General features: G+C 43.9%; 5 protein-coding genes and 1 long non-coding RNA gene across 7 annotated transcripts; all 6 read right to left on the bottom strand.

Moving 5' to 3' along the window:
• Positions 1 to 12,537: 12,537 nt before the first annotated feature.
• LOC123257338 lies at positions 12,538 to 14,063 on the bottom strand. Its single transcript, XR_006507384.1, has 2 exons — positions 13,937 to 14,063; positions 12,538 to 13,879 (listed from the first exon to the last, which is right to left on the bottom strand). It is a non-coding gene; the product is annotated as an uncharacterized LOC123257338 (long non-coding RNA).
• A 294-nt stretch (positions 14,064 to 14,357) lies between these two features.
• Positions 14,358 to 15,210, bottom strand: LOC6498358. Its single transcript, XM_001962583.4, has one exon. It carries the CDS (start codon positions 15,164 to 15,166, stop codon positions 14,426 to 14,428), a length of 741 nt encoding a protein of 246 aa, XP_001962619.2. The 5' UTR covers positions 15,167 to 15,210; the 3' UTR covers positions 14,358 to 14,425.
• A 108-nt stretch (positions 15,211 to 15,318) lies between these two features.
• Positions 15,319 to 16,129, bottom strand: LOC6502465. The gene has a single exon (XM_001962582.4). It carries the CDS (start codon positions 16,127 to 16,129, stop codon positions 15,365 to 15,367), a length of 765 nt encoding a protein of 254 aa, XP_001962618.1. The 3' UTR covers positions 15,319 to 15,364.
• Positions 16,130 to 16,375: 246 nt separating this feature from the next.
• LOC6498357 lies at positions 16,376 to 17,255 on the bottom strand. The gene has a single exon (XM_032455298.2). The coding sequence runs from the start codon at positions 17,253 to 17,255 to the stop codon at positions 16,464 to 16,466; it is 792 nt and encodes a 263-aa protein (XP_032311189.1). The 3' UTR covers positions 16,376 to 16,463.
• A 43-nt stretch (positions 17,256 to 17,298) lies between these two features.
• LOC6498356 lies at positions 17,299 to 19,132 on the bottom strand. 2 transcript variants are annotated; one of them, XM_014906596.3, is made up of 2 exons: positions 18,840 to 18,923; positions 17,299 to 18,747 (listed from the first exon to the last, which is right to left on the bottom strand). In XM_014906596.3, the coding sequence occupies exon 2, from the start codon at positions 18,694 to 18,696 to the stop codon at positions 18,232 to 18,234; it is 465 nt and encodes a 154-aa protein (XP_014762082.1). In that variant the 5' UTR covers positions 18,697 to 18,747; positions 18,840 to 18,923; the 3' UTR covers positions 17,299 to 18,231. The 2 variants fall into 2 exon arrangements, with proteins under 2 accessions (XP_014762082.1, XP_001962616.1); XM_001962580.4 differs by having other exon boundaries at positions 17,299 to 19,132.
• A 64-nt stretch (positions 19,133 to 19,196) lies between these two features.
• LOC6498355 lies at positions 19,197 to 20,143 on the bottom strand. Its single transcript, XM_001962579.4, has one exon. The coding sequence runs from the start codon at positions 20,008 to 20,010 to the stop codon at positions 19,300 to 19,302; it is 711 nt and encodes a 236-aa protein (XP_001962615.2). The 5' UTR covers positions 20,011 to 20,143; the 3' UTR covers positions 19,197 to 19,299.
• Between the last annotated feature and the right edge of the window lie 3,386 nt (positions 20,144 to 23,529).

Genomic DNA, 23,529 nt, shown 5'->3' on the forward strand with positions numbered 1-23,529 from the left:
CCGGTGAGGATGATGAAAAAAAGTGGGCAGTAAGGCGTTAATTGCTCATTATTGGGCACACTTCATGTCACACACAATATGCAGACGCAGAAACTTATACGCTGATTGAGTTGTCCACGCCGACGATGATCGCGATAAAGGCGATGATGACGATGACGCACTCCTCCAGTTACCTTTTTTCTTACCTTTTTTCCACCTCCACTGCCGCCCTCCTTTAACACATCGTTTTCTGGCCCTTTCTGCCTCTTTTCAAGTACTAAATTACATAGTTTTTCGAGTGGAAAAACTCAAGAAATTAAGTTAAAGCTGCTGCTGTTGCCTTTGTTAATTGTAGGTTTTGGATCTGCTCAACTGAGGCTGCTAGTCTTTTTCATGGGCGTGGCCCTGGGCTAAAAAATTGGAAATTTATTTTACCTAAAATAGTAGTTTTTATTTGGATAATCCAATATCCTCTGGGCTTGGCAACACCTATCCCCCTTTGCCACGTCCATGAACTCCGCTGTTGCATTTGGCCAGGCTGGACGACAGCTCACGTCCGGGACTAGACCGATGGATGGATGAATGGCTGGATGGACGGATGGATAGATGGTCCACTGACCATGCGCAGCTGCGTTAGCGGCGGTGAAAAATCTAAGTCTCCCCGGACTGGAGTTTGACTTTAATTGCTCTTGACAGTCATCACTGTCAGCGGCGGCAACTGTTCCCCCCATCATCATAATCATCGCAATCGTCATCATCCCCATCGTGGTTTGCCAATCTCGGTGCCCCAATCAACATGCGCTTGTCAAACCAGACCCAAGCTCCAGCCAGGCGGTAGTTGCTGGTTTTCTGGCCAAGCCAGACTGGCCAAGACGGTCAAGACGGCCAAGTCTGTGCTTCTTGCCTAATATGGCCGCCATTTTGCAAAGTCATTTGTGTTAATGGCGGCCCCGTCGTCGGCGTTTTGGCTCAAAGTTTCTGGCTCTCTGGCCCGAACAGGCATTCTCCGTGCTGGACTATATAATTAAATGAAAATTTAGAAATTAACATTTCATGATTGCGATCCGAAAAATGTGATACTTTGTTATAAAGATAAATTATCAAAACTTAACGATTTGGCTGTGTAATGATGAGAATTATTTCTTTTAAATATGAATATTAAATAGCGACTTTAGGTATTGATAATTGTAGTTGCTATAGGCATATAAAAATATACCAGTTCTTACAGGTTTTAATTTAGATTCTTCAGAAAATTTTTATAAAAAAAAGCAAAGAATTTATAAGATTAGTATGACTAATAAAGAAAAATTACTTTTACGCGTGTTGCCTCATTAATTCCCTTAATTTATACTTAATTTAAATATTATTAACTAGCCATTCTCCGCAAAGTAACTGTTATTTAAACATAAATCGCTACTAGTCAACATTGTTTTCAATTCCGGCTTGACAAATTGCCAAAGATTAGCTCCGGATAACGTTGAGGAATTAGCGAAATATCACTCGGGGCTCTTTAAAACGGTTCTTAAAACTAATAATATATTATGGTGACTTGTGTAAAATGCTTTGTTGGGTGCTGAAAGCATTCTAACTTTTTATTTAATGTTGCTAATTTGTCAAGCAGGTTTTTGCAACACTTTTTTTACACATAGAAAATTGCGTTTTTTGTCAATTAATTATTCATCGCAATCCAATCGGCTCCTTATTATGACCCATGTAAAGGCGCAAATTATTTATTTTGGCTTTGCGAAATTTATGCACATTTTTGCATGATTTATGATTAATAATGTGAAGTTCGCAAACCGTTACATTTATTTGTTCGGCCTAAAATAATAAAATGGAATAATTATTAGCTTCTATAATAAATTATATTTTTGGTTGGCAATTACGGTATTCATAATTTATATCTGCTAGCAATTAATGTTTGTTCATTTTCTGTTGTATAAATATTAATTATAAAAGTGTAATTTTTGAGTAAAAAATTAAAAAAAATATACACAAAATGCGATAAGTGAAAATAACGAAGGTGCCTTAAATCTTAGAATGTTATTAGTGCTTCTTAAAGCTACCCATAATGAATGTCTCCTTTCAAGGCAGTTTGTTTCTCGTTTTGTACCCACAATCCAAAAATCAAAATGTATATCCATCTATTAACATTTGTCGCTGTCAATATTTTCCGACTGAACACATAAACCTCCATTCCCCGCCTCTAGAATCCAGCTCCATTTCCATTGCAACAAAACAAACCCACAAACCAAAAAAAAAAAATTGAAATGCGCATACCAAATTATTCAAATGCGTTAAGTTATGAAGTTATCACGATGGCACTTCTGCTCCAAACGTCCCCTGGCCGACCAAAAAACCAGTGAGTGACAATGGGTTCCCTCACGCAGTGCACCCCGCGGTCAGTTTTTGATTTTTTTAGTAAGTATGAGTGATCGGCCCTGGACTCGTGTGTTCGTCCGATGTCGGGGGTATTTGTTTTTGTGCACTACAATTTCGTCGGGCGACCCCTCCTAAAGTTTTATTTATGGGGTATTAGACAGGTCGCAGCTATCCCATTCCTGGCCCAGTCCGCTCTCCGGTTATTTTGACAGTAACAAGTTGGCCAGCAAATATATGAGAGGGGACAGTCACTAACTGTCGCCATTCGCCGCGGCAGATCGCTTCGTTTTGGTACATATTTCATCGATTCATTTTAAAGATGAAGTTATGAACGCCGTAGCCCCACAAAAACGTATACAAATTTGAATATTTGATTGGGACGCCCGCTCGCAGCTCCAAGTCCCCCCTCGTACAATCAAAAAATTTATGCGGCGTGAACGGTTATCATTTGTTGTTGCCTGTTTTAAGGTAGCCGTGGTATTTTGGCCAGCGGAGAAGTGCTACGTGACATGCGCAGGTGTTCCAGCGATCCAACGATAGGGTGGTGCTCCAAAAACGGAAGCGGCCTAAATGGGTCTTGGTCAAGGGTGGCCATGCCAAAATAAAAACTAATAAACTTCATAATGTGTGAAATTTGTTACTTTTTGGGACATTTTTGATCGTTTCAAAAATCTTTAAAAAATATATACATATTACATACTAATGCATATTTTGAACTAACAATTTATAACCATTTTAAAAGGAGATTCTGGAAGTGGTAGATTTAAACAAAAATTGACACCATGTCAATCTTAAAACTCTTACCTAGGCATTTAACATTTTCGGTGATCCACTAAACTCTCTAGCTTGAATCATTTGAATTCTTAGGTGCTGTATAAATTGCCTTATCAGCTAATCCAATTGTTTCTTATGCATCTGATAAGCCGATGACAGCTGATCTGTTGGGTCAAGTGCGTCAGAGTCGTATATAACTTTTATGGGCACTTTTATCGAGTTTATCAGATCGAGGCGGCACTCTAGTGCATTCTCCCGACTACAACTTAATTTTCTCGCCTCGACTCATCCCAGATGTAGCCCACTTTATGGGCGAAAATAAATCAATGGGGCTGTCAGACCACAACGATGGGTCAAAGGCTGGAGATCATGGCATCTGAGCATCACGGCTAACGGTAATGGAGCGAGAGTGTGATTGGGATCGGGTTGGATTTGGGTTCGGAATCGGAATCGGAGATGAGGATGGGGAGATGGGTCGGAGATGGATGCCCGCTTCATTTAAATTTACAAGAGGCAACCACCTCAGACATCAACTACTTAACGCAGCCATTACACGTCGATCGTCGATGGGACGTTGGTAACTTCATTACCGCACTCCAGACCCATCAGTTCCCCCACTTCACCAGCTACTCAATAGGCAAGGCGGCTGAGCTGTTCAGCGGTTCAGCGGTTGAGCGACTGTGCGGCTCGGTTTCGTTTCATTTTTCGAACATTCGTGCACTAATGACACTTTAATAAATCATTCGAAAGGTGAGACATCGAGTGCAAGTTAAAGTCGATGAAGGTCCAGGCGGGAAGGGCGCAAGAGAAAATGAGAAACCAAAATGCAACCAGCACCGAATGAGAAATGCGGTTACTCGACCCGTTCAGCGCAGAACACAGAAATACCTCCGTCGAATGATATTTCATGGTTACTGGCAGGCTTCAGGACAGCCCCGGTGAGTTATGTAAATTTTTGGAACTATAGTTATGAGGAATTGAAACATCGAGTCGATCCATTTGTAATACGAAACCATGCAGCTAACGGAACTGTAAACTTGAAAACATATTTTGGACAGATATAAATAAGATATTTGAAAAAAATTCAAAAAAAATTTGTGGATGGTATAAACTAAACTAATACAAAAACTTGAATGAGCGAACTCTAACCCATTCATTCTAGGGCCACGGGCCCTTCTGAATGTGACCTGTATTTGATTATGCACACTCAGAGGGCTTTTAAATCTAAAATATTATAGCTTCTGCATGAAAACAATAGTCTTGTGTAGAGCTCCAAAAAAACCAAAACAAGACAAAACAACCAGCTTCGACTTAAAGCAGAAGATACCAAAATCGACTTATTTACGAAATTAACATTTTCTCGTTGACATCTTATTAATACTTCACACCTTTTTCTTCGGCTCTAAAATCGATTGTTATTTTATGAAAATTAGTCAACGCTACTCCGACTCCGACACCGACAGCGTCACCGACAAAAAGTCTCAATCGGAGAAAGAAACTAAAAAAGTCAAAGGCCAGACCCAAGACGATGCTCCCCGATAACGAGTCTGAAGCCGGGACTCAGAACTAAAAACCGGAGGGGCAACTCGTAACAGCGGAACAGGATGGGAGAGATGGCGCTGGGTTGTTGGCTGGAGAGCCTGGAAAAAGTCGGGGAGCTTATTGAATCTTTATGAATTGTTATTTTTCGGTAATTTAAATAGCCTTTTTTTTAGCCCGCTGTTACTGCATTTAGAATTTTGTCGTTTGGCCGTCGCCTTGCTTGTTTCAATATTAATTAGTTAATGTGTGTTGCTTATTATAAATTCGTGAAGCCATATAAATAAATATTAAATTAAGGCAGTCCCGGCGAGCGAGCCCCGCTCGGTAATATTAAAATATTAATAATGTACACGTACAACAAGCGTAGCCGCCAAATGGAAAATAAAACGAAGCGTTTATGAATAATCTTAATTCGGTGGTGTGAGGTTCTCCGGCGCAGGCGACAAATTAAAAATTCACATAAAATATATTAAAAATTGATCGTAAATTTCGATACACTCAGCAAACACGAAAGCTCCCTCGCCAACCTCCGACACCGACACACCTGCAACAGTTTATTGTTTTTGGCGATTAAGTTCAGTTGAATGTTGCATTTCTTGTTATTGGTTTTGTTTTTGTTCAAATTTTAATCTCTCCTTAATGAAATGTAGGTAGACATTGTAATTGAATTTAATATTTCACTGACGTCCGTCTCAATTAATTTATCAGCATTTAAGCTCGATTTGTTTTCCAAATGCTAAGTACCTGTGTTAAAAATTGTTTCTTAATCAACGCCATCAGATGATGCAAGTTTATGGGTGGTTTCATAGGCAATACTTATTTTAGTTAACCTAATATTAATTATCGATCCATCTGCTTTAGTTACATATTTACATATGCCCAACCATTAAATATTAAATATTCAAGCAACATGTGGAAGTGGCTCGTCCTTAATTTATGACTGAATGGCTGAGCGTTTGATGGCCCCATAAATCAGCTTTCGTCCGGCTGACAAACCGAAATCATATTTAATTTATTTTGGCCAAATGATTTGGCACAATTCGTGGGGCAGAGACCGCGGATGCATTATGAAGGGACCCGCTTTAAATGACCATGACTGTGAAAATTTCTGGCATTGAAAAACATTTGTCATATGCACACCGGGATGGGATGGGGCGGTGGTTGGTGTATAGCCGGGGCGGGGCTGAAGGGGCCCGGAACCGGGGCACCCGAAAAGAATTCCCCCCCGCTCCAAATGGCGGGCTAACTGAAATTACCATGCAAAGTGCTGCATCATCGATGGCGAAAGCAACTAACTGCCTGGCTCGTTAATGTCCTCGTTCTCATTCTCTTTCTCTTCGTCGTCGTCCTCGGCGTTGTCCTTGCCTGGCTTTATCTTTTTCCCCGCACCCACCATCTCCTTCTGTGTTTGGCTGTCTGTGACTAATGTGCACACCTGAAACGTCACAGGACGCGCACAGGTGCAGGATTTCGGGGCAGAAGCAGCAGGCAGCCCGAGGGCCGAGGGACGAGAGCTCCGAGCCTGAAGAAAAGCCGAGAGCGGAACATTAACGCCAGGCTGTCTGCTAAACAGCCTGATCGATATATTCCGATTAATCAGCCGACTTTTGTCGTCCCGGGCCTCTGACTTCCAGCCGGGCCGGAGGTGTGAAAGATTTTACGATTCCCGGCTTGGTTTCGCCAGAAACTGTTCACCCCCGGGGCGGTGGGGTTTGTGATCGTGCTGAGTGTCCTGGAATCCCGGGACCCACCTGGTGTGGGAAACCTCTACTAGCCTATGTGTGCGAATATTTTACATTCTCTTTTTTTCCCAGGCTCTAGAATTTCCAGATTTTTTTGTTAAAATATATCCTCAGGTGGTACTTGTATTAGGAAAGTCAAACTATTGTAAATAAATGAAATCTTTTTATTAATTTGTAAGTATACCTTTAAGTTGTAATTAATTGGAAGATTTTATAAATGGTTTAAAATTGTGCCAAAGGAAGATAGTGCCATCAATCAACCATTTTTGTAATTGGGTTTTATTTATTTTAGTGGATTTTTGCAATTACTCACAGACACTCTAGAACTGGGAGTGGAACAGGGAATCCAGACCGAGAAAAGGGATGAGCCGTTGGTTGGCAACTGGCGGGGATTGATATTGACTCTAACCGCCGGAATGGTTGACATTTCCAGACCCGGACACAGCGTCCCCAATGGCAAATGACAGATGCTGTCAGCCACAAAATGCATAAACAAACACAAGCACATGCACTTGGGCTGCCGGGTGGCGGATGGCGGGTGGTATTCGACTGAATGTGAGTCTGGCGGTGGCTTTGGCATATGCATTTTGTGCACGAGGCCGCAGCGGACGCTCATTAATTATGTAGGTATTAATATTGGACCAGAGAACACACACACACACACACACCAGTCGGTATGTGCACATATAGGCATAAATTTTGAGCAAACATAATTTATTACAACACACATTTGTTGCTGGGACTGCTGCCTGTGACTTTGTTTATTTGCTTGTCGGTTTTAACGCTCAAAATATTGTTTACCCAGGGCAGAAAAAAATTAGTACACACACACACTCGCACGTTGGAATGTGTGTGCGTAAGTGTTGGGGTCAGCGCACTCATGGCAGCATCCACCGCCATTTTGTCCGTTTGGATGCCATTTTGCTGACCGCCGGAAGTGGGCGAGTGGGAGCTCACAGCCTAGGCTACTTAACTTTGGGAGCCAATCATAAGGTGACTAAAAATTTACTTTAATAAAGTATAGGGATATAGTTAAGCTGGCAAAAACGTACAAGAGTTACTGGAGCTATAATAAGCAGAGTCCAAAGTCTATAGCTATAAGCTATTATCTAAGTAAATATCAAATAACTATTGTAGATACAGTACGCCGAGATACCGCTTCACAGTTGTCGCAAATAAACAGAGAGGGGCATTACCCTTTCTCATTGGTCTGGTCATAGCTGTCATTACCAGTATTAGCCAAATTGGAGTAAAACGATCGAAGTGGTTGGCATAAACTTGACACTATTTCCATTATGTGCCTAACTCCCTCGAGGGCTGTCCCTTGGAGGAGAGTCTTTGATAAAAAAAATGATTTCAAAATAAAATGGCTTCAATAAGCGCCTTTGGCGGAAGCCACAAAAAGTGGTTTAATTAAAAAAAGCAATATGAAATATGAAATGGAAAATGTGACGAGAGGTTTAGTAATCAGCGGGTGAGGCCGGGCCGCCATGAACCTTGACAATTATCCTCACCCGATCGGCGCAGAGGTGATGGCTGGGGCAGGGGTAGGTGGGGAATAAGGATAATCCGTTGACAGTCGCGCCGAGTCCTGTGTGTGTGTGTGTGTGACCTGCTTTTGTGGCAACCGATTGGGTCCCAGAGAGACAACGCCTAAGTCATAAAAGATAGCTGGCGTTCAATCATCGCGGCTGAAAAGGAAATGAAAGCAGACTTCTTCGTCGTACACAATAATCGAATAAGCCGCGTATTCATTGCGCGAAAGTAAACGAAAAAAGAAGGAAATAATAAATCCGCACATGTCCGATGGGAATGAGCCGGGCCGAGGCGAAGATACAGATATCCAAAGACACAAAGACACTCTTCAGATACGATTGCTGTGGAAGATGCAGGCGTTGCAGCCGCTGCTGATGCATCAAAAGCGTCAAACGGGGATTTGTCTTTTGTCAATTGCTCCGCCAAGGAAAAGGATAAGGGGTTGCGAATGGGGTAACACTCGACAGAACACTGCGACAGATTCTGCAATCACGGCTTAGGCCCGATAGATATAATAGCCTTATAAGCAGCTTCCCCGTAATTTTCACCGCCCTTGCCATTTTTATCCGCTTAACACTCGGCGGCCAGGCCGAGAGGCGAGAGGTGAAGTTTTGGGGTCGCGTTACATGATTATTATTGGCAATGGAACGGCGAGAGGAAAATCAAATTAAAATATACAATTTTAATGGCCACTGAAATGGCTCTCAGGCCAGGCCAGTGCCTTCGGCCCGGCCAGATCTTTTGTTCTAGACCCACAATTTCGCCGGTTCAGTTCAGTTCAGTTCAGCTCGACTCGGCTGGGTTCGGTGCGGTTCGCTGGTTCAATCAGCGATATGACATAATGCGTTTGGCGTCACGTTACATTGCGTTGCAACTGTCTACAGGGCGGCCAGCTCCCATTTCCTCCCCACAGCCCCACCTCAGCCAGGCAATTCATTAAAAAAGTTAATTTTTACCATCCGCCCGGGCCATCACGGACGGACCGTGAGCCTGATTGTGTGCTGATTATGGCCACGGGCCAAAAAGGATATGCCGCCTTATTGGTCCAGGCTTGTGGTCCGATAGTTCATAATGATTATGCAGCCAGGACAGAGCGAACGCACAGCACACTTGGGAGCAGTAACTGGCTGAGATTTAAAGTGGACGATACAGAAATGTGGATGAAACAACAATCTCTTTAATAAGGATTCTTTTTGTTTTGATAATTTTTAGGACTTTGCCACGAATGCACCTTTTTGCCGTCCTTTACAGACGTTCTCTTAAGCTACCATAAAAATTATTTTAATTAAATTTCACATCTTTTTGTGGGCTGGGGGCATATCCTTCTGCCGAGGGCCCGACAAGCGGGCAAGCCTTCAACTGTGACCGGAACACTGGCATCAAGCGCAGCCCATTAATCATTCAAATTACCCATACATCATCATTACCCACAGTGCCCTCGCAGCACCGAGTCCCTCCTCGCCGGTGGCACCTTTTCGTCTACGGAAAATGAATCTCAGCTTGGAAAAAAGAAGCGAGAAAAATCTTCTGAAATTATTCAATGAGGGCGGTCTCAATTAGTTTTAGGCGTTTCACGGTCTCTGCAAACAGGTAGAGTGTTTGGTACTGTGGGGGGCCGGGCCAACTAAATGGTTCGGTTACCTGGTCTGGGCGTTTGGCCAAGTGGAAGTTCTTAGACAGGACGGCGTCTATATACTTTTCCACGAACTGCACTAAGCCGACAGGGGATGGACTCTGTCCAAGTGGAAGGAATTCAGTGGATGATGGATTGGGGGGCGCTAAATGCAGATTACATTCCAGGACATAAGTTGATGTCTACATTTCTGGGTTTGATGCTTTCGAAGATGATGTATTCAATAAAGATAGTTCTTATTATTGATTAAAGATGATAAATAGTACGAGTATTTGGACAGGACAAAGTCTTTATCTCTTCAAAATATTTGAAACAAGCTTTTAAGAAAACTATCTTAAATTATTTTGATTCACGACCCAAAAAGAAAAAATAAATCCAAAAAGGACCTATTTAGCATCGAAGTAAAGAAACGTTAACTTTAAAACAAAAGAACTAAAACCATTTTGATATATTTTTAGTGGTACTCGTAAATCAAAGGTTGAGTCCGAGTGTCTTGAAAATGAAATCAAAGAGTTAGGTTGTTCCTGGTGCGTTGTAATTCCATATACCAAGCCGTCACCCCATTGAACCCGGCTGTTGTCGCGTTTTCAACGCTAAAGAGCGTTAACTAACCGCAGCGAATATCAAATATCGAAAATCAATTCCGCAGCCATTGTCACCCATAATTAAAATCCACAAAACCGAATGCCCGTCGAGGTGGTGTCACATTTGCCTTAAAGAGGATGTCGCCGAGGGGTGGCGACAAGGAGGGGGGAATGCAGTCAGTCGAGCGATCCGCCCGAGGTTTGCGGTGCTGGAAATTCTCTCACGAGTGCCACTGCCACTCCAGGCGGTATATGTGATAAGGATATGGGACGGAAGGACGAAAGGACGGAACGAACAAATTGGAAACACATTTAAATGCGTCCACCGCTAAAACAAAACCAAGAAAAGAAGTTACTGTTTGGCAGGGTCCCTTTCCGTCCCTGGCCCCTTCCCACCAACCCCTGGCGTATCGCCCCTTCGACAACATTCAGGGTCTGAGGCTCGGTCGACCGCAGCTTCCGAAACCTATTTGGGTTAGTTTTCGAGTTTTCAGTTACTCGGCCCGGTCTCAATGTCAACTGTGAAAATTTCTCAAGCGTAACAAGAAATAAGTTACATGACTTTCGACGGAAGTTGTGCAAATGCAGTCGGATTCGGAGTCGAAGTCACCACTCCGCCCCGAAAAGAGGGTCGGCTTACTGCGGCGACTCTACCTCCGTCTGATCTGGTCTAGTCCACTTTGTTGGCAACTTGATTCTTAATTATTGCATTTATGCTCTGCCGACAAATTTGTGGTAATTGAATATTTCGAGTCTGGTTTTGGGCCAAGCGGCCCAGAGCGGTGAAGTCAATCCGGACCACCTTTGTCTCGAACTCATAATTAGTGCGTTGAGTTATGGTTTATTTGGGGTTAGAACTTGTTATCCTTCTTCAACGATGGAACAGGACCGCCCGGACAGCTAGTGACCAGATTGCTCCCAGACTGACTTCCAAAGTGAGTTAATAAGGTTATTGAGGATCTGGACAAAGTTTACAAGGTTTACAAAAGTCTTAAGTGTACATGTAGTAAGCCCATAAATCTACCCTTCTCTAGAATCCTTTTTTTCTCAATTATTTGCCAATTAATTTCCTTTTCAAAGTTCAAAAATAAAGGTCGTAATTACAAGAGTCCTAAAACTGGATTTTCATTTGATAAACCCAGAAAAGATCCTGCATGTTCCTCATTATTCTGGGCAACAGATAATTCTTTCCCGGCCTACCAGAACACTTATCGCACCTCAATCTTACAAATTATTTCCTAATTAATTTACTCTAGGACTTGCTATTTTTTCCAAGGACTGAGGCACGTTTCTGGAAATTATTTTCAAATTTATTTCGGCATACGGCGGTCTGGGCGATGCATTGCATTAAGAATTCAGTTGTATCTTTTGCTTTAATTGGTTTACTTGTTTGTATTTGTTGCAGAGTATATTTCGCCTCAGGTGCAGACACGAATGGTAACATTCGATTCCCATTCTCATCTAGATCCCCCTCGGCCTGTCGCATTTGTCAATATTTTCATACGATTCGGGCGAGACTCTGGGCTGGAGGGCTTGGAAGGAGCGGGTCGGCAAACAAACATGCTTAAAATAACAAATTAGCATAGACCAGGGGAAGGCGGCCTGAGACTACAGACTAAAACAACAAATACACAGGCTCGGGGAACAGGGCCCTGGGCAAGGGAGGAAGTGGATGAGTGCGGGGCCGGAGGGTCGATGGGCTGCCAGCAAGCTACCAATTTGGTACACTCACTCGAGATCGAGTTCCAAGTGCGCTGGCTGGCTGGCTGGCTCAAAAGTTACATCAATCACCATCAACACTCAACAACTCATCGACATCGAAATACCAAAATGGCGCATTGGTGTTAATGATGCCGACTTTGAAATTTTACCGACGCGCCCACAACAGCTTTTATTTTTTCCCCATTTTTTTTTTATTTTTGCAAAAAACAAGCAAATAAGGCAAGTGTCGTTTTGAAGTTTCCATCATCATCATCGCCATCGACGGGTCACATTCGTCATTGGCAAACAAATGAAGGGGACGACGAGCTGACAGATAATTTTTTTCTGCTTGTGCTGAATGATGTGCGAACAAGTTGTAATTATTTCGCATTAAGTCACGGAACCATTGGACCTGGCTCCAGACTTGGTACTGAAGACGTGCTGATGATGCCGTGGAAATGGCAGAAGGGAACTCCCCCTGCTTTTCTTAGAACCCTCCGAAGAAGTCAAGTTCATTCGATGGAACGGGGTCTTAAAATATGACTAATGATTTGCGAATATCTTACGATATGGCTTTGCAATTTGAATGTTAATATAGTATATCAAAAATATTCATAAAAATTAAGCTTTTCACCCATAATATAAACTAAATAAACATTGTAAATAAACAGCAAAGTACAATATTTATTTATTTTGGCCATTAAGACCACCAACAGATGGAAATGATTACGTGAAATTCCACCACCTTCGGTTCAGTTTGGTTATCTGGGGAGAAATCAAACTGCTGCTGCCACATTTCGTTGCATTTAATTACGCGAATGCCTTCAATTGCCAGCTACCAGTTGAGGTTGAAGTCCGAGTTTCCCACGTTAGTCCACAGAACCCACCGCCGCCTACCAAAGTCGTTAGCAGAAGTTGGGCGTTAAAGTCGAGCACCACCCTCCTCTTACTGCTTTCCTGTAGCTGCCCAGCAGCTCACAACTCGATTTACAATACTTCCGCGTTTTGTCACCGGAAAGGTAAATCACAAGCTGACCACGCAACAAGCGGAATTATTCCTTTTACCCCCCATTTTCATTTTCCACTTTCACGTTATATTTTGAGGGTGAAAATGAGAGTTTCGGGGAAAAGGCGCAAGTTTTCCGCGCGCATTAACCAACCCCCTGGAAATCGGTTTACGGGTATTGGGTTTCGGGCTGCAAAGTAACCACCGCGAGACATCGCGAACGTTTAATTGCATTCGATATGCGCTTTTGGGAAAATTTCCCACGATTTTCGTGCAAGATTTTCCCGAAAGGTTACTTCCTTACTACCATAGGTCAGTTCGGCGCAGCTTGGCTCCAGATGCTTTGATCGAAAGCTGCTGCAGTGAGATGGTACTTTTACACTTGAAAAAAATGTGTTCTTAAGAGAATATTAGGGCGTAACTGGATCCGGAAATAATTATGGCTTAATTATAAAGTTATATAGAGGGCTCTTGAGCATTGGTATAAAATCATTGATATTTTTGAGAGCTTATATCTTATGAGAAGTATTGACTTTAGGGGGCTAAGAAAGAATAAAATATGACCTGCAATTGCAAAGTATTTTTTCGAGTGTATAAATGATCTCCTCTTTATCACCATCATCATCATCTCTTATCCTCGTAATAAACATTTTCGGCCGCCGATTGTTTTCGCGACTGACCGCGACGCCTTGGAGAAAAAGGGTTCCGAAGGGATCTGTTTCGAGGGGATGGGGTGATGGGCAGCTACTCCCGGAAGATAGCGGCAGATAAACGGGCAGATCGGCGGAAGGTAACCCTCGCCGCGTAGTCTGAGATTTGTGTGACTCATAACGGGTTTCCTTTCGCCTCGCTTGGACCTTAAGTGGATAGCGCATTGTTGCAAGGACTCGCGATCCTTTGTCTCACACAGCTGCCGCTTTGTTTGGTCTTGGACAGTCCGGTCCTCTGCCAGACTAATCCTGTTCTCAGAGGCACTTCTTCGGTTACGGCAGCTTATCAACTGGGCGAAGTGGGGTAAAGCACTGCATACCTTATGTAAATTTCGAACTATAGTTACTTTTTCCTCCACTTAATCCAGTTTAAATCGATGCGGAGCTGCCTTAGATCTCATCCGAGCCGAAGTCCTTATTAAATTTGAATATTTAAGGAGCTCTGTTTGCACAGTTCGCTTCGGCGAAGATGAATTATTACGATATTAACTGTAATTATGAATCTGGCTTGTGATCTGCATTTAGTCGTTTACCTACTTTGTGAACTGCAGTCTGATGGATCAGCTGTTCCTCAAATAAAGACTCCCCTGCACGCGCCTCAATATTATGAAACATTCTTTTTTTAAATTTTGTGGGCTTATTATTCAATTTCCTCCTTTGTCTGAGTCTGGCACATGCCTCGAAATTCTGTTCGAGCCCCGGAAACAATGGCTCCAAGATTTCCTAAAAAATACATCTGAAAAAAGAATACAGTAAAAATATTCCAGAACTTTTTATAAAATTTATTTCCTGTAAAAAATTATGGTTTTTTATTTGTTTTAATGTATAAGTCCAAATTATACACCGCATTCTATGCTATTCCGGCTGTTTTGATTGGCTAGGGTCAGGATGCGCTCGTGCAGGATCATGTAGGAGAAGAACTGCAGGACACTGAGGAACAGATACTCGTTCTTGGGGACATCGAACTGCCGGTCGTGAATGATGGTGGCCGTGTACATCACCATGCAGACGGCCACCACGGCGAATGTGTTTCTCACTGCCGTGTATATAGCTGGGAAGCCAAACCAAAAAGCATTCAGGAAGAACAGGATCATCATTATGTTTGCTATGGCAACTAGGATACTGAGCACCAGGTCTCCCGGCACTATGAACATGGGAAAGTAGGCGCCCCAGAAAATCGATGCGAGCATCAGGGCGACCACCACCACGCCGGCATAGAAGTTGACTAGTCCGTTTTTGCTATTAGTCTGCTCCAAGGCAATATAGACAGTGGAGCTCTCCACAATGCACGCGATGATGATGTAGTTGAACGGCACCTTTCGACCCACTTTCGTCCAGGCGAGGATTACGACCGCGAAGAAAGTGCACAACAGCCACCAACCGTAGCGTTCCTCGTAGGTTTTATCCACCTCGACGTTGCACCAGCCCAGGATCAACCACTGCGAGAGGGCCACCACGGCCAGGACAACACTAAGTCCGTAGACACGGCCGGCATGGCTGATGTTTTGGTCGGGGGGAATGCCAAATATGTCTGGCTCGCTCAAAGCTCGGAGATTTACACGGCGGACTGCAAACATCGTTAATTTGTTTCAAAAATGTTTTTGGTCGAGACATGTGAAGCAAAATGATAGGATATTGAAGTTAAAATCATTAAGTTTTGTCTACAAAACTATTTTTATTCTCAAACAAAGTTAGTACTTACCAGAGTACAGGTTGAAATTAAAAATGATTACTATTATACAAATTTGGAAATGGCTGGCAATTTTATTGTAACTTCATGTATTTACTGCCTTGTAGAACTCAGCAAATAACAACATGCAGGCGGTACCGAATACAAAGTGAATATAAAATGCGTTGGCGCAGCCTGCCGTCTCATTAATGGGCACGTAATTAAGTCGGCCGCAGTTGTACATGGCCTGGATGGGGGCTGTGCTTATCACGATAATCATGATAACTATGCCCAAGGCAAGCTGATAGATGACGTTTCTGGTGATCAGCATCAGGATCATGAGAGTCATCATTGTGATCATGCCAAAGAGAACCACACAGCAGGTGCAGAGTATGTTGGGGAGCACGACCTCGGGAGCCTTGGCCCCGTAGAAGTGCAGCAGGACCAGCAAAATTACAGAAATCAACATGCAACTAACGAGGACCACGACCTTTTGATAGTGAACATAATATGCACCGAAGAACGTGATAAAAAACACGCAAAGGATCACCAAGGCCCAGCAGATGGGCGTGGTATTGGGCGTCTGCGGAATGCAACTGAGCACCGTCAGGAGGATCATGGCCAACACCGCCCACACCCAAGGTGGAACGGCGATCTTCTCTTCAACTTCTAATTCGAGACTTGACAGGATAATCCACGGAATCGCAGACAACGCGCACAGTGTGATGGCAAGAGAGTAAATTTTGAAAATGAAACTGTGCAGTTGGTGCTCATCGATGATCAAAATCTCCTCCTGCGGCTGCTGTTGCTGGTCTCTCGTCCTCCAAGGGGATCGGTAAACCTGATTTATGGGTAAACCTTCGTTTTCCATATTAGGTTTCGTTCAACAAGGATTTATTTAGTGCTATATTAAGGATGCAGAGTATGGTTCGGTAATGTATGTGTATAATGTAATGTTTTTAATGTACGGTAGTGGCTCAAGAATCCAGTTTATTGTTCGGATGTGTTTCTACTTTTTATGATTTTTTTTTTTTTCATCTTGGCATTTAACTCAAAGCAACTGAAAAAGTATTGGATAGTATTCGTATTCACAAAAGGGTAACTGTAAAGAGTTCTGTGATTTTCATAGTTGTATATTTCGTAGCTGGATTGGGATACTCTTTACAAAGTTGTTTCTATAAAAAAGTCTTCGCGCGCGGAATTTTTCAAGCACTATCCATAGGTCCCATTCCGCCCCGGGGACTCGAAGTTATTTGCTGTCTGATGACCACAATCGAGAAGAGAATGCAGGAGTGCATGGCCCAACCGCAGAGGAAGATCGTCACGGCGCAGCCGACCTCGTCGCCCATCGGGAAGTAGTTCATGCGCGCGTGTATGAATTCCGATTGCACAGTCGCTACCATGGCCACCAGGATGAACAGCACAAAGATGAATCCCAGAATGAAGACCCGCTTTATCAAGATAGCTATCACCAGGAAAAGGAACATGCACACCAACGCTGTTCCCACTATGACGGTGGCAGTGGCGGCGTTGGGCATATACCTCTTGGGGCCCTTGGCGCCCCAGTAGGTGCAAACGATTACGCAGACAACAGCAAACAGTCCGCACAGAATCATCACATAGGAATACACGAGGAAATGAAAGTGCAGGGTAAAAAGCGTCACACACTCGACTATAACGATGGCCAAGAGCCAATTGTATGGCGCTTTGTACCGCAGCCTTGGAGTGCAGTTAAGCAGGGTCAGGATAGCGAAGGCCATGATCAACCACAAGAACGCCGGAACCGGAAGCATTTGTGAAACTTCAACATTGAATAACGAGACAATCAGCATTTGGATAATCGACACGGTGCTCAGAATCGCTAGGTTGGCGTAAACGTTGCGAACGAAAGCTATCGCGGTGTAACTGTCGATCGACAGATACGATATGGTATCCACGTGGACCGGTTGACCACCATATTCTACCGGCTCGGTTTGCCGGTTCGATACTGTCGGCATAAGGCCTACCAAATTTTGAAGACAATAATTTCAAAGCATCAAATAACAGGCACTAACTGATTACTTTTTACTATTATCTGAATCAAGAATAGGTCCTAAGAAGGTGTTTTATGTACTAAACTTTTTTTCCCTTTGCTCTACAGGTTGTGTATTTCAAAAAGAAACATTTTTACGAGTTACGAACGTTGTAATCCATGACATTGACAATCTCCCCAACCCTCGATCTGACCACATACATGTGCGGGCGTCGAAACGTCGTCCCCATCAATAATACGGTGGGCTCCATAGCTGCATTTTACTCTCATTTGTGATCCTGGAACTCCAAGCAGGTGTGAAGCAGTCGCGAAGACAGTGCAGGAGTCCCTGGGCCAACTGCAGAGAAACATTCTTGACGTCCATAGGGAAATTTGGACAATCCTCGAATCCAATCCACCGGATAACCAAAGCTAGCGCTGTGTAACTGTGGACGTTCAGATAAAATATCCTGTCCAACTGAACCCGACCGTAATCCTCGGTTGACAGCTTAATACTGTGGGCATAAGGTCCACCAGATTGTAGAATTGAAACCAAATGTTTGTTTAGGATTCATTTTTAATATTATCTGTAAGCTGTTCCGCCATAAAGTTGGAAGCCAGTTGAATTAAAAAGTTGAATGAAAAATAAAGATTACTTTTTATTGTTTATTATAAAAATGTTCTTTAAAAAATATATTCATTTTATTGTCACTTTAGCACTACACTTTGTATGAATCACAGATTCATAGTCGCAGATAGTCAGCTATTAAGAAAGCTCTGGTTCTTTGGATTCCATTTTTTTTATCGCGGTCCAGTGAGCTAGAGACTAGATCAGGACTGTAATGGGATGACATCCCTTCCTCCTTGGTCAGCAAATCTGTGTGCTCTTTGCTTAGGGGCTTGGCTAACCCTCTTCCCCTGGAGTCTCATGGAGAATACAGTCATCGAATACAGTCATTCGTCTAGTAATACTCTGAAGTGGTAGAAGGGGCCGTGGCGGCCTTCTTCTCTTCTACCTTGATGAAGTAGCATATGCAGCTGAAGAACATTACGGTGTGCAGGTAGACGGTCAGGGCGCAGACAACGAGGTGTTGCTGCGGCACCAATTCGATGGCATCCAGCCGGCCATGGTTAAACTGCGCCTGGATGGGGATCGCAATGATCACCATTATGAAAAGAATGCTGATGAAGGCGTCCAGGACCTTTTGATTTCCAGTGCACAACTGGACGATGCCCAAGGCGATGAGGGCTATCAACAAGAAGATCATCAAAAGCGTGGAGAACACACCGCCGGGGAGAAAGTCCTGCGGGCACATCGCTCCAGAAAAGTTAAGAATGAGGACGATGAGAGTCACGCCGAAGACGGCCAGAACCAAGGGCAGCGTCCCTAGGCCAGTAGCGGATTGGGCACCACCCAACGTAGTCATGGCCACCACGAAGCATGCCAAGATCCAATTGCAGGGGGTACATATGGCGGTCTGGGGGATGCAGTGTAGCACCACCATCGTCAGGAAAGCAAAGATCAGTAGCACGTAGAAAGGAACAAGTAAGTAGTGGTACAGTTCGATACCTATTGCTGCCAGGAGGATCCACACAAACACCGTCACGCAGATGAACGGCACGGCACGGTAGTAGATGCCGCGGATGAACTGCGTCATCTCGTCCACCGCTGCAATAGAAACGGCTCGCACATTGTCCTGGTGGTAGATATTGTCCATCGGTAGTAGAGATTGGGGCAGGCGAAAGCCCTGACAATTGACTCTCGGCAGAGCAGAGTCCCTTTCAATTCTCAAACGAGATGAGAAACGAGTGTCCGTGAAATGCAAAAACCCAATCAACGACCAAACCCCCCAATCCCTTGGAAGTTTCTTTTTATAAGCAGAAGCTCCTTATGGGTTTGCGACTGAAAACCTGCTCAAATCTGACATTTGTTTTGTATATATATTCTATAAATTAACGTTGTTCCATATAAACAATCATAAATAAAGTCCAGGTTACTGAACCTATTTTTTTTTTTGGGAAAATGCTCCTTATTCTTGTGGAACCACATGGTCATGTCTCGTCCAGAAGCAAAAGATGATGTCCACGAAGAACAGGAAGTAGTGCAGGTATAACATTGTGGCACAATATACGTAATCGTAGTCCGGAACCTTGAATCGTCTGCCGTGGATTATCTGGATGTTGTACAGGCAGATAAAAACCTGAAAACCCGCTAAAAAAAAAAAGAAAATCCGTTTGAATGTCGCATGGTACGTTGCCATAAACGTGCCCATTATCACAATGCAGGCCAGGCCGAATAGGACAAGCGATACAAAAATGCTTATTTCGCCTGGGAGAATTTTTTGGGGCAGCATTGCACCCAAAATACACAGGATGACGATCAATGCCACGGCTCCCAACAGGGATAAGACAGCTTGGTATACGGTATGATCTATGACCGCCATGGCGGTGCCAACCACTGACAGTTCTACGAAAATGCAGGAGAGAGTCCAGCTAACACAGATGAACCTCCGCAGTCTGGGCGCCAAGGTAAGAAGAGCGATGGGTCCTACGCTTGCCAGGGTGCAGAAAAAACCAATCATCAGGATTTCGCCGTCCTTATTGAGCCACTGCGACAGCATTATTATCTGAAGAGAAGCTACAATAATAAATATCGAGGCTGTCGCATAGACACGCTTCGTAAAAATCTCTTCGACACTTCGTGTTCTCTCCCCGTCCGACCCTCGCAGCGGGTCAACCATATCCACCTCATGGAACTGATTTCGGAGCGGACCACGGATCGTCTCGTCACGGCAGCGGTAACTGGAGTAACTGCAGCGTTCCTTTGCATTCTGTTCAAAAGTGGAGCACCAAATTTTGATAATTGAGTATGCTGTTTTTCATTAACAGAATATTTTACATTTTAAAAATTAAAAGTGTGTGAATAGAGGAAGTCTAGTTTTGAAAGATTAATCCATGCAATCATTCAAATTCTCTATTTGTGAATCTTTTAGTGCCAAATATTTATACTGACTTTCATACTTATCAGTCAAAAGGACAATCAGCCAAAAGTGTATATATTTCAGCCCTTGAAAGTTGCAACTAGATGTTGCAGTCTATTTTTTTCATTATTGAAGTTGTAATATCTCTATGCTATGGCAATCAGAAATATTTGACAATCCCCATAGTTGAGACCTATTGTGCACTACGAGGATGCCTGAAAACTTACCGAGGCATGCAAAAATCAACCAAGACAACAAAGCCATAATGGAAAATGCTAAGTAGCTCCGATCGAAGCTAACAAAACAGCCAGAGAGGAGGCTCTGGCAGCTTACTCCTTTCGCCCCTCCTTACATTGTTTGTTGTTATTTTGCTGATCGCTTGAATGACACGCAAAGGATGCAACCAAGGACCAAAAAGGATTCTTCGAGCTGTGTTGTGTACTGCCGCATCTGCGGCCTCGATCAGGATCACTTTCACAGTCGGATGACGGTGGATGGTAGATGCTTGATGGCTGATGGTTGACGGTTTGGACGGCATTGTTCGGAAATGACTCAATCTCAATCAGCTGGCTGTGCCAGGGTTATCCTTGATCCCCGCCCAAGACATGCAAATGCCAGGGAGGAAGGACATCACTTATCTGGCAGCTGCAATAGATACGGCAAAGGCTTACGATGTAACCCTTGAGTTTTCAATCAAATTGTTAACTTTTTCTGGATGCCGTAACTGATTTCGTGATTGGATTATTGATCTTCTTAGTTTTTTAAGTCAAAAAACGAAGGATCATATAAGAAGTAGTTACTTCGCACAAAAAAGATATCAGTGGGCCAAAATACTTCTAGAGATAAGTTTTTTGTTTTTAGCCAAAAACGATGAAAGGGCCCAGAGGGAAAGGAAAGTGAAAGCGTCGGCAAGTGCTTGACAACGACATGCAAGCAAACCCAGTGGACCAGGCCGGGACCCCCAACCCTCTCTCCATATGCAACAAGCCAGCTAACGGCACAGGCCCACACCACAGTTTTTCCGACGTAACTCGGGATTTTGCATGCCAACATGAAATGTTCGGGAGCCGCAAAAAGCACAAGCCAAAAAGCTTACAGAAGCGGAACGAACGAGAACGGGCACGGAGATTTAGAGGAAATGAGAGGCTCAGGGTAGGGGGCGGCCACCGTCATCCGTGGGTCAGTGGAGAAGACAGGTTGCCTCGTTCTACGATTTATAATATTCTATTAGTTCCACGACCCGAGCCCGAGTCGGAGCCCGAGCCCGTACCCAAACCAAACCCAAGCCCAAAAGCAAACTCAAACGCAAGCCCCGGCGCGGCCCAGGTCCGAGTCCAAGCTAGAACTCGAGTTTGAGCCCAACCCGGGCTGACTCTGACTGACTGACTGTTGTGTGTGGCAGCGCAGTTAGCGCAGATAATACATCCGTTTCCGGTTAAGCCCATATTTTTGTGTCATTTAGTTTACTGGAGAGGGGGGTGGCGGCTCTGGAGGAGCAGTGCGGCAAGTGCCGAGACAGGGCATGTGGGAGTGGAACAGACAGCCACGGCTAGGCTACAGATGCTGATGGTTACACTGACAAATTATTACAGACTATGATTATAAAGCAGCTTTTGATGCAATAATAATAAAGAATTATAAATATCAAAGTGATTAGAAGTGTTTCTTAGAGCTCGAATATTGAGTATACGTATATATTTTATTAAAAATATTGTCTTATAATTATAGTGTTCACTTTCCAGTGTAGACTTAGAGCTCACAATGCCGCTGACATGCCATCTAACGAGGGTGCCTGGGCTCAGCCGGAGGATGAGGGGCACCGCTGGGTGGGGCATGTGTATGTGGACACGGGCACGGACACGGACTGAAACTGGGGCTGGGCGCATCAAGTGATGCGACAAGTGCAGCAGACGCTGGAGCGGAATCGTCAACGCTTCCGCATATTTCTCATTTCCACAATTAAACATTGTGAGTGGAGCGTTATGGAAAATTCTCCAAGGGTTGCAAAAACGGGGTGCTCCTCGCCACCCGGCCGCCCTACACTCAGGACGGGGGCTGGGCTGCGTGGGGCGGGCACTGAGGTCGCCTGTAGACGGCTTCTTAGATAAATCAAAGCCATAGCAATTAATAATGCATTTTTGGGGCAAGAGAATGGGCGGGAGATTGGTAAATTTACCGCATTCGCTGCAGAACGGAAGCTCAAATGGAGCTTGCAACTAGGAAAGTCATGTAATTATGCCGCAGCACCCCCGTCCGCAGCCCCCGTCGAAACGGAAGTTCTGCATGGCTTTCCTGGCCCCCTCCTACCGCCCAAAACTGATAGCGGGGAATCCAAAAACGAGACAGCTGTTGGGGCATATGGTTCCCGGTCCAGCATCGGAGATTATTAATGAGTTATTGTAGAGCACCTTCTGAATCCAAGCGAGCTGTTTCGGCGTCTTCCTAGTTCGTCAGCGGAGTTGTAAACAAAGTTAAGCAAACAAACTATATTAAGTCAACAGGAGAGAAAAGCTGTTCAAACAGACTCGGCAGACACACCCACTAAGAAAGTGAAAAGGTTCCCGAAAATACGAGTGTCTGGAAATATTTTGCGAATGCCTGCCACCTGTAATAAGGTATTTTTGATCCATTCGTATCCAACCCTGTCTATTCCGAATCTGACCAAAATGTGTAAGTTACGGTCGTATAATTACTATATAATATATGCAATACTTCACCCCCGCAACGGGAAAATGAAACTAGAGTGAAAAAGCACCGCCCAACTCGGCGTTACTAATTACATTTGTGCTAATGTTAATTTGTTACAATTTCCGGAATTTCGCTAATTTATTTTTTCAACATTTTTATTAGTGGCATAAATTTACGTGGCAGCCAGAACGAGGTTAGAGGTTGGGGAACTTCCTCTTCGATTGTTGGGAATACCAACCTGGGAGGCAATAAATTTCCATATTTTTTACTTTGAATGGGAACATGCTATTTGCGATGACAAATTCAGATCAACGTTCAGAGTTTCGGGACTTACAGGCGTGGAATGAGACCTCCCTTTACCGGAAACCTCTCGCTTACTGATTCCATTTACTGATCAATTACTATTACTATCACTTTCCTGGGAGACCCACCATGACCCACTGAAGGCCCACACGAATCCACTGGCCAGACAGACGATCGGCTCAAATAGTCTTATTGTTGAATGCCTTTTGTTCGCCACTCACTCCGAGTGAATAATACTTTTCGTGGGTGTTTGGATTTATGAACAGTTTATGGGTTATGGGCGATTTT

This window comes from Drosophila ananassae, chromosome 3R, assembly GCF_017639315.1.
Source record: "Drosophila ananassae strain 14024-0371.13 chromosome 3R, ASM1763931v2, whole genome shotgun sequence".
Classification (NCBI taxonomy): domain Eukaryota; kingdom Metazoa; phylum Arthropoda; class Insecta; order Diptera; family Drosophilidae; genus Drosophila; species Drosophila ananassae.